Genomic DNA, 13,051 nt, shown 5'->3' with positions numbered 1-13,051 from the left:
ACGCCACCACGGGGAGAGACACGGAAACTCCAAATATAGAGCAGCAGGCGTCAGGGTCGGGATGGAAACCACGACCTCCTGCATACCAGGCGAGGTAGTTAACATCTCCTAGCCACCGTGGCGCCCCTGTGTGCATCTCCCCCCATCTGTGCAGCTTCAGCCTCCCAGCATTGTGGTCGAACTCCACAATGCATGAGATGCGATGAGCTCAAAATTGACCTTTGAGGCTTTCAGGTCACTCATAAAACGCGGTGGTGTAGAGTTTTTTTTCCTCCGGATCCCCTTTCGGGTTTTCCCCTCTACATTTAGAAACATGCGTTTTAGAGTATTTTGCTGCGACTATACATTTCCACACGATAAGCCACTTCGTTGAGCTATCATTTGTGACCAGGTCGCTTCTAAAAAAAGAGCTATACAGCTCGGTGGGCCTTACCTGGTTAAATGCAAAGTCATAATTTGTCGTTAAAATCTTGCCCATCGTATGGGCTGGCACCCGGCCTGTAATATTCGTAGAAATGTGATGTATTCAATGTATACACGTACTTGGCATACACACACACACACACGTGCTTGCATTAGAGTGGGGGGGGGGGAAACGGCGACTCTGGGAGGTAAATATTGGCAGTGTGACCAAGCCACCGCCGGATGAAAGGCCTTCCCAAGCTGTTGCCAACACATCAGGATCCTCATCATCATCACGTGCATGACCCTCGACCCTCGGGGCGTAGCAGTGCCCACGAGTCGCCACCACCAGGCAAACCTATCCCGCGCAAGCCGAGCACGCTGAATGTAAGCCAAGCCAAGGCCGTGGTGTCGAAGGTTGGCCTCGATCGTGAGTGTCCACGCCAGGCCGTGGTTCGCCACCAGTTAGCCGACGACGATCGCGCGGAAAGGCCCCCTGGAGTCCACCCAGGCAGCGTGTCCGAAGAGCCTAAAGTCTTCTGGCTTCTGCTCCGTTTCATGCACTGCCAGGCATGTGATTAGAATCCTGTGATGTAATAATTCTTACCTTGGAGCTGCACGCCAGCTGATTTAATCGCTCCGTCTCCTCGGTGTCCGGTGGTGCTCTCCGACACGATACGCTCATCACAAGTTTGACCGCGGAGGAAATGTACGTTCAAAGTCCTGTTCTCCAAAGAGTCTTTATTCCTCTTGTAGCTGGGGCCATGACGTCTTGTTTTAAAAGCAACAACGTTCGAAAGAAATATTTGAAAGTTTGATTATATTAAGTTAATAAAAAAAAGAGATTCCGGGTGCCAAATGCATTCCATTGGGTCGGTATAGATGTACCTCTGTTTAACACGTAGTCGGCTTTCACGACTAATGTTATCCAAAAGAGGTTTTGGGGTTAGAACGCGTAAATATAAATGTCGTTAAACCCAAAAAAACCCGGCAGAATGTACACGCACGGTGTGCATCAAGTGCATGCATAATGTATGTCGATTAACCGATGATTAACCCAACCGGTAATGATATCAAGATCAATTTTTATCCCCCCCCCCCCTTTCCTCTGGCCTTCGCAGCTGATTGCCTGAGGATGCTAGTTGTAATTATAGGCGAAACGTCGTACTCGAATTGTACATTTTGTGGGGTTTTACTCTCCAACACATCGGTGTGCTGAACTAGTAACGAATTTGAATATTTTGTTTACGTGACAAACTTTACGAACTGGCTGTGTCGGGTGGTGGCGTGTTTAACGACACATTTACGTGATCTCACCAAAAAACCTCTTATAGATATACCTCTGTCAACTATAAATAGCGTGCAACCGTTTTCAACAGCAGTGCTTCAACTCTTATAACACTGAATTACTGTCGACTGTACTTCACAACAACAGGTTACATGATATCAAGCGACGATGGTGGTGGCACACGGAACAAAACGTGACTGGGCAGGCTTATTGCATGAATACATTAAGGTAACAGAAACACTCCAAGTATGCCCGAATTACGCACAATGCAGTCGAATATGCGGCGTTGATCAAATGGGCAGATAATGTGATGGCACAAATTCTATAGGGGGTGGAACGATTCACTTCCTTGGCAATTCATACATCGTCACGATTCAGGACCGCGATGGGACACTGGTCTCTGCCAGCTCCAGGACTCACGCAAACCCATGACATAAAACCATATACGATTCTAAAAAAAATAACAACTGTAAATGTCTCACGCGAAATTCACGCATGTATTGTGAGTATCGGTGTACTCCTATTGTTCGCACTCTGCAAACACAACACTTACAAGACATTCAGACAATGCCTTGGGGTTCAGCGATGACACAGGTCTACTCTGTAAATGTCTTGAACGTAAAAATACTTTGGCTGTTGCCTGTCGGGGCTGGACAATGCCCCGAGGTTATCTCCATGGACAGACAAAGTGACGCTTCAAATTAAATTTACAAGTAAACGAGACGGCAATGGGCAAGGAGCGATGTCTTGCGTGGATGGTCTGGGTTTGCAAATCTGTGAGCTACCGAACAGACGACTGACTGTATCCTCGCATAACATAAGGTTGAGTGTCTGCTGTAGCCCGACATGTTAATGTATTCCGCAAAGGGCAGTTTCCAAGAAAGTAAATGCTACAAGTTGAACAAAATGAATGACCGAACTTATTGTTTATGAACTAAAACGTCGGGTGCCTTTGGTGGCTCAGAGGTGAGAAAGCTGGGCTGCCACAGCCGACATCCTGGCTTCCAAATTGAGGCAGCAGCTGATCATGAAAAACATCCATCGGTTTGACTGTCGTACGACAAATAATCTCATGGCAAAGCGTGTGGACAAGTGCGGCCCTCACTGTGTCATGGATTAAAAGTCGACTTGAAGGAATTTCAGACGTGTACTGTCGCACACTGCTTTGCAAGATTTCCAAGTGGATGCTTAGTCTAAACATTACAGAGCCCAATTGTTGTGAAATATGGGGGTGTAGAGAATGAATAATAATAATAAACAATAACGAGTAACAGTCAATTGCGCCTTGCACGAGGGCCTGCCACACTGCAAGTTGAAAACACCCTCTGTCAAAGGGTATTTATCTTCAACCATGCTGGTCAGATTGGTTACAAGAACAAAAAAAACTCAGATTATAATCAATGAAAAACCTCGGTCCAAAGTTGTGACAGCGAAGTGCAGTTGCACACAATGTACTATTTCCACTGCAAGACATTGGGGGCATTGCGTGGGAACATCTGCTTGTGAATCCTTAATGCTAGCTCCGTGTAGTTCCACAGGAAAGTACACTTCCACGCCTTTTCGTTACACACTTATAGAAGCTGCACGTCATGCCACCATGGGGGTGGGTTTTTTCTTCTTGTCTCAATTAATCTCCGCAGCGCATAGGCAGAGCAGAGAAAGTGCAGCGCTGCAATGTCTCGCTTCCACCACTGCTGGCGAAATGATCTCTCCACTGCTGAAGGAGCTCTAAAGAACATCGTCTAAAAGGAATCTTGGCCGTCCAGATGTCGTTGAAGAGGCGCGAGTGCCCACACTTTACCCCACCGCACACCGATTGTACATCGAACAGGGAGGGGTGTTTCCACCTCTGCCATGCTGGGCGAACAAGAGACGGGAGTGGGGATTTTAGAAACCTGCCGCTCCGTTATGTCAACTGGCGGGGCCCGAAGGTCGAACCAACGAACCTCTGGATTGCAAGTGCGGTGTGTACATGGTGCTGAGCATTCATGAGACTCGGGGCAGCGTCCCACCGTTTAGGGTAGAGAGATTCATTTCGTTTTCCCGTTATTAAGCGATTCACGTGAGCACGATCGTGTCAATGTCCCAGCAAACTGAACGTGGGCTTGCCAGTTTCACCCATTAAAACTCGCTGGCCAACAACACACTGGAGAGAGAAAGAGGTATCTTCTTCTTCTTGGTTCTTTCGGTAAAGTCACGTAGAAGGGAAGTAATAAAATAATAAAAATAAAACATAATAAAACAATTCTCACGACGTTTCGGCCACAACGCAAGCAGCCGTCCTCAGGCGAAGAATGAGAACATTATCAAGCTAGGAGCTTATGTAGGTGTAGCGAGGAGGAGCGCCTTAACAAAAGAATGTGCATATGAAGAGGAATTTAGCATACCAATGGGCAATGAGTAGGAGGTGGGCGGAGGGGTTTCAAAGTCCCATTATGCCCATGCATTATGCAGGATAAACAGCACCACGGGGGGGCGCAAGGAACAACGTTAATAAAGGAAAGGAATGTTAATGATATGTAGCTGCATTTACCCAACAACCACGTAGAAAACCAAAGTAAAAACTACATAAAAAACTAAAATATAAACTGATACTTACTATACTCTACAATAAGCTGAGTTGCTAACAACAAATAATAACTTACAATTCTACGTCGTAAGAAGTATATAATATACTTCCATCTAAACTTTATTCTCTTAGCATATACAGTACTATATACTGCCATAGATAAACCCAACATTAAATTATATACTGTATTGCTGTAAACCACCCTATACTTTATACATTTTAATATAACACTATGTATTATTCAACTCACCCTAATGTGTATCGAAATGGTTTATTACGTCCTTCCAATGATTGCTAAGCCTGAATCCATCTTCTCGGTTAAAATTGTCTCTGTGTTTGTATATGTGGATCGCCTCATGAACGAATCTCTCATGATAGCCAGATGGCTTGCAGAGAACCTCCGTCTTGGAGAAGTCAATGTCATGTGAGCCCACTGAGTTGTAACAGTGGTCTGCCACGGCTGAGGTGTTTGTCCTACCGTGTTTTAGATCAGCTTTATGTTCACGAATGCGGTCTGAGACGTGTCGTTTGGTTTCCCCAATGTAACTGCTACCACAGAGGCAACTTAGTTTGTAGACGCCAGGGTACTGTATGTCTGGAATCACATCTTTTACAGACGGTACCAGATCACGGATTTTATGTACTGTGTTGAATCGGACCTGGATCTTGTGTTTAATCAGGATTTTGGAGATCTTTTTTGTGACCCCAGCAATGTAGGGTAAGGTGATGGTCTTGAAAGGCTCCTCAACAGGATCTTTCTTGATGGTTGGAGTGATGGCTTTGCGGATTGTGTAGTCGGAGTAACCATTAGCCTTAAGAGCTTGGCGTACGTGTTTGAGTTCACTGGAAATGTGTTCATGGTCGGAGATGCATTGGGCTCTATGATATAGAGTCTTGATGAGGGAATTCTTCTGGGATGGATGGTGGTGGGAATCCGGTTTTAGATAAGCATCCGTGTGGGTGGCTTTCCTGTAGACAGAGTGGCTCATTGAACCATCAGGTCTCCTTTTGATTAGGACATCCAAAAAGGGTAGCTTGCCATCATTTTCGACTTCCATGGTGAATCTGATGGCTGGGTGTATGGAATTGATGTGGTCGAGAAATTGGTCTAGAGCAGGCCGGCCATGTGGCCAGATGACAAAAGTGTCGTCTACGTACCTCTTCCATAAGGTCGGGCGTAGAGTGGCAGTCTGGATGGCGTCCGTCTCAAATTTCTCCATGAAGATGTTGGCTACAACCGGAGATAGGGGGGAGCCCATTGGGGTGCCCTCAATTTGCTTGTAGAAGGTTCCATTCCAGGTGAAGTATGTATTGGTCCCTTCTACGTGACTTTACCGAAAGAACCAAGAAGATGAATCCCTGCAGTCACGAAAGCTTTAAATCGAAAGGTATCTTCTTGGTTCTTTCGGTAAAGTCACGTAGAATGGAAATAATAAAAATAAATCATAAAATAATTCTCACGACGTTTCGGCCACAACACAATGCCGATGGTTGAGTGAGTCATTCAGACTGTCTACTCGAAAGACCTGCTCTCCACCGAGGACGGCTGCTTGCGTTGTGGCCGAAACGTCGTGAGAATAATTTTATGTTTAATTTTTATTATTTCCATTCTACGTGACTTTACCGAAAGAACCAAGAAGATGAATCCCTGCAGTCACGAAGGCTTTAAATCGAAAGAGAGAGAGGTAGTTTATCCCACCCACTGAAAGCCGGAGACATCTCTCCTGTACGTGTAAATCTCAAAGACGCTCCTTCCTGAGCGACTGCATTTTGTTTTCCGATTTTCGCTGCAGGAATGCCCTTCGCGAGGTTCGAGGTGCGGTATAATTCACGAAGCTCGCCAGAGCGCGCGCGCGAGTAGGGGGTGGTGGGTGGTGTGAGACGAATTGGCGCTTTGCTTGTGTTGATGCACCACCACTCGTGGAGAACAAATCGCGACGCGGCGAGACTTACGATCTCGCCCGGCCGCATACGGAGGTGTGCAGCGGCCAACACGAACGAACACTGCCGATGTGAGTGGTCGCAGTGCGGGTCAAGGCTTCGGCTGGGCTGACGTCACCGGTAAGAAAGGAGATACATTGTCTACTGCGCCAAATAATATATTTATACCCGCCTGGGATGCGATGGCCCTGGGGCTTTTGATGAATACGTCCTGTGCAAGCGGTGGCAAGGAAACGTTGTTCTTTGCACAAATGATTAAAACGCGTAATGAAAGGCACGCACGCAAAGCCATCCCAGCGAGAAGCCCCTTGCCTCTGGAGTGTAATAATCATTCCAGACTGAAACTTGTTAAGAGCCGCAGCGAATTTCGTGGAACGATGAGGGGGGTAAACAATGTGTCATTTGTTAATGGGATGTAGAGAAGGAAGCGTTGAGGATGTTTATCCACAGGAGAAAGGGGGGGAGGCTGCTATAGGTGGGGCGCGTGTGCATCGTGGAAGAGGGCCGGTTGCCGGCAGGAGCTTTTGGGGGTTTCGTCCAGAAGGTCCGTGACCAAATGGAACGCCTAAAGCCAGATGGTGGGAAGATCCTTCTAAGTGGTCCTTGAAGGCCGTAGCCGACTTTACGTGGGATCTAGCGGAGGGAAGCGATGGCTAGAGGTGCCATCAAGCACTGGCCATGAATACAGATTGACCGTAATAAGTTCATGGTAAACATTGATTTGCATTGTCTTTTAAAGAAAATCAGTCTTTAGATATGAATATCATGCAAAGCAAAACGAGACCATTGCTGCCGATGGTTGCAGTGGTATAAACGACGCTCACAAAATGAAGAGTTGGTCGAAATTCAACACGCATTCAGCTGGTTACAAATCACACAAAAAACCCGAAATTGTTGATATGCGACTGTGGAGCACTGTTTTGCAAAGGCAGTTTTGAGTTTTTTGCTACAATACATTTAACACAAGATGGCAGAACGTGTTGCATCCATTCCTCTGTTTATTGTGGGGTTTTGTTATCCCCCATTTCATTTTATCACGAATATCACCCACGGGCCGATTATCTTGCCCACGTGTAGATGTCACATTGGGTCGCCTTCCAGCGGGCTGCTTCGTTCGTACGGGTCAGCCATGTCTCGACGTTCACATCGAGGTTGGTGAGCGAGGCCCTGGACGCCTTCAGGGATGAGCCTCGTGGTGAATACTGAATCTGAAGCGCTGCCGGCGAATGATGATGATGATGACGATGAAAGTGAGCAGCGAGTGTGACTGTGCGGTCCGTGGTTTAAACATTTCGTGGTGACCGCCGTCGTATGGAAGAGGTGATGGAGACTGCATCTGCTGCCTGACGCTCCTAATTAGCTGCACCCGATCAATGCAGCTGGCTGTATATGAACCCGTCGATGATTATTATTGATAAGCGTAAATAACTGACGAGTTGATTTTTGGAAGTAAAAACAAGATGCAGTGCCTGTACGATCCACCAGAGAGCAACACATCACCCCCCCCCCCGTACACTTTGTATTGCAACTCACAAGTCGGGACTCTTTTTCGCATCCGACCCTGAACAACGGAGCAGCCGTTTCTTTATTTAAACATGCAAAAAAACATGTCCCTTGCGCTACCCTCTCATTCAAAGTGTGTACTGCAGGCTGTCGTCGTTCCCCGACAAGAGAGCATCGTGAAACATGCGCGCGCGGTCGCTTCGTTCAATGCCGTCGGGGTTTCTCCACGAATCACGTGGCGGGGTGGTTGTGGTTTCGGGCAGCTGTTTCGTCTTTGCCGTGTGGCCCAGGGAATATTCGGCCACAATGTACGCAGAACGCCGAGTAAGTCGTTGTCCCTTATCGCGGAGCAAACGCAACGGGAGCGCAACTCTCTCATTACCCACGTGGCAATTCCAGTCATCGTTCTCGTGGCAACACGGTGGGCGGCAAACTTTTATTTTTATGACCAAAGAAAATCGCGTGCACGATAGAGGCGTTTTAAAAAAAGTTGTACGACTATTTTTGTTCTCGTAATTCCAGTGGAACCGATGTCCTTTCAGTAAATAACGAGCGTTCCACGTTTCAGCAGGGCAAATCGCTGCAAGCAATTCCAAGTTGTTGTGCTCGTGTTTTACTGGAAGAATGGTGAAGAAAAAGTGTTATCACTCCCCAGGAACCGCACAAACAAACCCAGGTGTCGCTGTCCGTTCCGCGCAGGAGGCGTTCCGCCAGGCCACGTTTTTTTTTAATGAGCACAAGCGAGAGTCCCCCTTGTGTGCGTACATTTACACAATTGACAATTCGAAGGGGACAATGGCCACTAAACGCCTCCGATTTAGCACCGGTTGGCCACGTACGGTGTGAAAGAAGATTCAACATACTACTTTTGAGCACTCATGCAATTGTTAAAACAGTGCGGATTTCTCTTCGACACACCGGTGGTGCTGAAGCGGTGATAAATTAGCACGTTCGTTCGCGTAACAAAAACATTAATCGTTTGCTTATTTATTCAGGAAAGCCACAATGACTTTTTCAGGAAGGGTTCTGCATTGGGGGTTCTTATTTTTAAGACGTTTTCAGGCAATAATTGAGTGGTTTATACAAGGGGGCGAAAACCAGAGCATCTGGAGAAAACCCACCACGGTCGCATGCGGGCCAACACTGTCCTCCTACAGATGGAAACAGATGGAGATTAATCAACTTGCTGCACTGCCTTCTCCTGGCGAGCCAGGGCGTGGCACCTCGACGCCCACGGGGGAGTTTTACAACGTCCGTCTGATCCACCAACCCTCGCTGTGTATCCACAGTGCTGGATGACAGGCCACGTGCTTAGCCACCACTGCCCAGCGCGACGCTTTATTAATTGGTGGAAAAGGGTGCATGACACACATTTTATTCACGCGTTCAGATCCCCAAATCAATAAAGGATTGTGAACGAGTGTTTAAACAAAAACAAAAATCCCCACCAAGTTGCATACAGCTCCCACCTGGAATGACATCACCTTGGCACGCGTGCGTGAGCGCGTGGCGTGTGCGTGCGAAAGTTGGTGTCAGTATTATCGGTCTGCCGTGCTAAGCTAATAAATCGCTCTATCTGTCGGCACCCGGGGCCCACGGTCGCACGGTTTAACGCTGCCTGCGACGGTTACCCCGTTAGTAATTTAACCCCGAGCACGGTGCCCACGACTCCTCGTCATCAGCCGGCTTGTGCTGGCCATGACCGCGCCGTTGAGCATTCCCGTTCCGTTTGATCCGTCCGCCGCGCTTCGGTAGCGACATCTCGAGGCCTGCGCTTGGCAGGCTGTGATAGGTGGCAACAATCACTCGCCCGTCACAATTGCTAGCCTCTCGTTACCTTACGATTGTTATAAACTACAAATGAAAAGTTCCGTTTTTTTTTTCATTGCAATTCGTCTTGATGCAATAGTGAGAGCTGGTTACAATTGCCCTTGTGCATGCCACGTATTGCCCACAATTCACGATTCTCAATCCCCTGATGAATTCGGTTCGGTGCATGGCCATAGTAGCCATCCATGCTCAATAACCGTCGCATAACTCCTTCCACTGACAGTAATGGTATAAATATTTCAATAGGTATTAGCTCAACTGCCACAAAAGCAAGAGTGATGTACTATATATATGAACGAAACTCAAAACTACCTCAATGCCACATAATTGTGCCTTAGTGTTTAGTATAAAAAAAGTTCCTACAATGAAATGTCAATTACCACCAATTCTTGCAGAATGCATCAAAATCCAAGTGTGGTTTCCACATCATTATTAATGAATAATACTATTAAAAAAATAACCTCCTACATAAGTAATGTGAAGCTACACCGAACGCACATAACCTCAACAATCTACGACAGGTGATTCCCGGCTTGTTCTAGTTTTTTTTCATACTTTATAATGCCGGCGGTCAATCCAAACGTACGTATCGATACAAAAAAAAAAATCAAAACACATCCCGTCGTAGTAAAATACTTCTCGTCGTCACAACCCAAAGAGATTTCTCGTCGCGAACGTGAGCAGACGTTTTTTTCCCCCCAACCAACGCAAATGAACGAACGGAGCAAACCGTCGGAGGAGTCGCAGGCCCTCCTCGGATTAATGATCGTCGCGGGCCGGAGGTTCGCGGGGGAGGAGGAGGCGGGGTCCAGCAGAGTGCCACGGAGTCAGATGAGCTTGTAGAAGAGTAGGCATGCGGCTGTGACCCAGTGGCTGGCCCAGTCGAGGCTGGACCACGTGGCGATAGTGTGAGCCATGTTGTAACCCTGCGGGGGTGGGGGGGGGATACGAGTTGCACATCTTCAAAGCGGTGCCCCATTCTTACCCAATTACACATTTGAAGATTGGCTCTCAGTTATCCGGGATAATGAGAGTGAGGGATGGCCCAGATAAATAAATAAAAAAGCACGGTTAAATAAAACATGTTCATGTTAGGCTATAACTCTATTTTTATTTGCGTATAATTGGGTGGAGGGGGGAGATGCAGAATGTGTCATCTGTTTTTATTGTTTCTTAGTGTGGTTGGTCACAGTCATAAGTGAACAGCAGCTCACAATGGAATCGGCGTGTACACGTCGCAAGCATGGATAATTCTCAACCCGGATAATGAATCTGCACACTGATAATTATCGAGTTTTTTTTAAAATGTGTTCGTCATAACTTTTTGGCGCTCTGGTTTGTACACTTGTTGTTTACGACTCGTGGTGATTTACTTTCATATCATCGGCAATTATTGATCCACCGCTGCAGGCCTCCCCCACCCCCCCAAGCCGTCACCATCCCTTAAGGTCATACAATACGACGATCCATCTATCTCGTGCACACGAGCTAATCACATCGCTCCATCTCCATGGCAGATGTCCTCTTGAGTGCATTGTTTTCTTTGGCTGCCACTCCAACCATCATTCTAGCTACCTTCCCACTTCATCATTTTCCTGCCCATGCCCATTTAACCTTTTCCCATTCCGATGAAGTACTTGTACGTAAAATAAAAATAACTTTATCGGTACGTCTTCACGTCGGAAGATGTACAGAGGCTCCCACAAGGCTATGCGGGAGGGGTGTGTGGCGGTTTGGCACCAGCTATCATAGAGTGGTGGTCGTGTTGCTACAGTTTTCTGCGGCGAGTACAATGTTTTTAAAAACGGCACTTTTCCTCTCTAAATAAAATTACCGCCAACCGCTTGTGCGCGTTCTGACATTCAGCAGTGAACGGGACACCCACCCTGCAACTTGCAGACATCTCAGAACGGGAAAGGCTTCATGATGTTTGTATAGTCAACGTTGATTTGCTGTTTTCATCTCCCATTGATTTGATAAAAATCTCACTTGCAAAGGGAATTGTACCGATGCGCTTTCCGCTGGTTTTATAATTAAAGCAAATCAATCTATCGCCCTATCCGTCTGGCTGCCTCTATCCAATTTTGAGAAGCACAACCGCAAAAAGAAACATTGGAAGCGTTGGTAAACAAGAGTACATTAGGATCCACGGCTGTGAAATGGAAAAACCGTGTTTTTGAGTTTGGGACACACTGGAAGCCGCACCAACAGTCGAGCTGCCACGTGCCGTTCTTGCCCTCGTGAGTATTAAACGCTCGTCAACGCCGCAGCTCCACTCGCTCTCCGGGAGCTCGTAACTCCGGCTCGAAAAAGGTGAACGACGACTCCTCGGCTATTCCGTTATCGGGCGACAGGTGCGACCCCGCGTTAATCGAACAATTGGAATGCGAGAGCAGCGCTTTAATCAGCGTTCTCGCCCCAACAGACGCCCCCCCCCCCCCCCCTATTTATTAAAAGGCGAGCCGTCTCTCCCAAAGGATCAGCCAGGTCTGGCGAAACAGCGCCCGGTGCCGAGAGTGTAATCTCCCGCGCATCGCTCCTGCATCCCAATTCACAAATTACCCACCTGAGCGTTGTTACCTGCAGCTTAGGAAGCCTCGCAGGAAGTTGTTAATGTCACCGAGTATCGGCTCTTGTAGGCTGCTGCAAGGGGGTGGGGGGGGGCTACGTCTGTGTCCTCTCTCAATTTTGGTGAATTTACCATCTAGGAGCACCCTAGAAACTCACGGTTGTTGCCAACCACAGTCACAGTCACGTCTGCGACGTGCGACTGTGAATCTGCGAGTATAATTTATCCTCTCTTTGTCAATGTTTTAACTACAGTAAAACCTTGGATTGCGAGTAACTTGGTCTGCGAGTGTTTTGCAAGACGAGCAATTTTTTAAAATAAATATTAATTTGATAAACGAGCGAGGTCTTGCAATACGAGTACTGTAGTGCGTACAGTTTACGCTTTGTCTGCCGAGCATCACGTGATCACAACCGAGCCGATGGTTCTTCTCTCTCTCGCTCGCTGCGGGATTGTGGGTAATCGTCTCCCATGCTCGGTCTCAGTTGGCGTGCCTCACTCGTATAGTCAATATCCGTGCGAGCGTACAGTAGACTGTTTACTATAGTGTTGTGACCACGTGTGTGCGCGTAAAACATTTATTTTGTGTCCAAGTGTAGTGACTGTTCTTTAGTAACTGTACTGCAAGTGAAAGTCGTCCTACACAATAACCCTCCTCTCCTGTCTCTCGTCTCCCTCACACCAGCCACGATTACATGTATTTAATAAATTTGATTAATTTATATTAAATAAAAATAATAAAAATATAAAAAGGCATTTTGTATTAATCATTTTTATATGAATACAGTATTTTTGGGTTGTGGAACAAATCATCTGAGTTTCCATTATTTCTTATGGAGGAAATTCGCTTTGATATACGAGTGCTTTGGATTACGAACACGTTTCCGGAACGAATTATGCTCGCAATCCAAGGTTTAACTGCATCTCTATTTTTGTTGTTCTATACCAC

At 46.9% G+C, this 13,051-nt stretch overlaps 1 protein-coding gene across 2 annotated transcripts in view; it reads right to left on the bottom strand.

Moving 5' to 3' along the window:
- Positions 1-1,128: 1,128 nt before the first annotated feature.
- Positions 1,129-13,051, bottom strand: part of LOC144730064 (protein-serine O-palmitoleoyltransferase porcupine-like) — a 117,489-nt gene continuing 105,566 nt past the window's right edge. For both annotated transcript variants that reach the window (XM_078610586.1, XM_078610587.1), the window contains one exon: positions 1,129-10,459. In XM_078610586.1, coding sequence (XP_078466712.1) covers positions 10,361-10,459 — 99 coding nt within the window. In that variant the 3' untranslated portion in view covers positions 1,129-10,360. The remainder of the gene's footprint in view (positions 10,460-13,051) is intronic.

Source organism: Lampetra planeri, chromosome 34 (assembly GCF_965212315.1).
Source record: "Lampetra planeri chromosome 34, kcLamPlan1.2.h2, whole genome shotgun sequence".
Lineage (NCBI taxonomy): Eukaryota > Metazoa > Chordata > Hyperoartia > Petromyzontiformes > Petromyzontidae > Lampetra > Lampetra planeri.
Note: the sequence above shows the minus strand (reverse complement) of the source record. Positions and strands in the feature narration are given on the sequence as shown.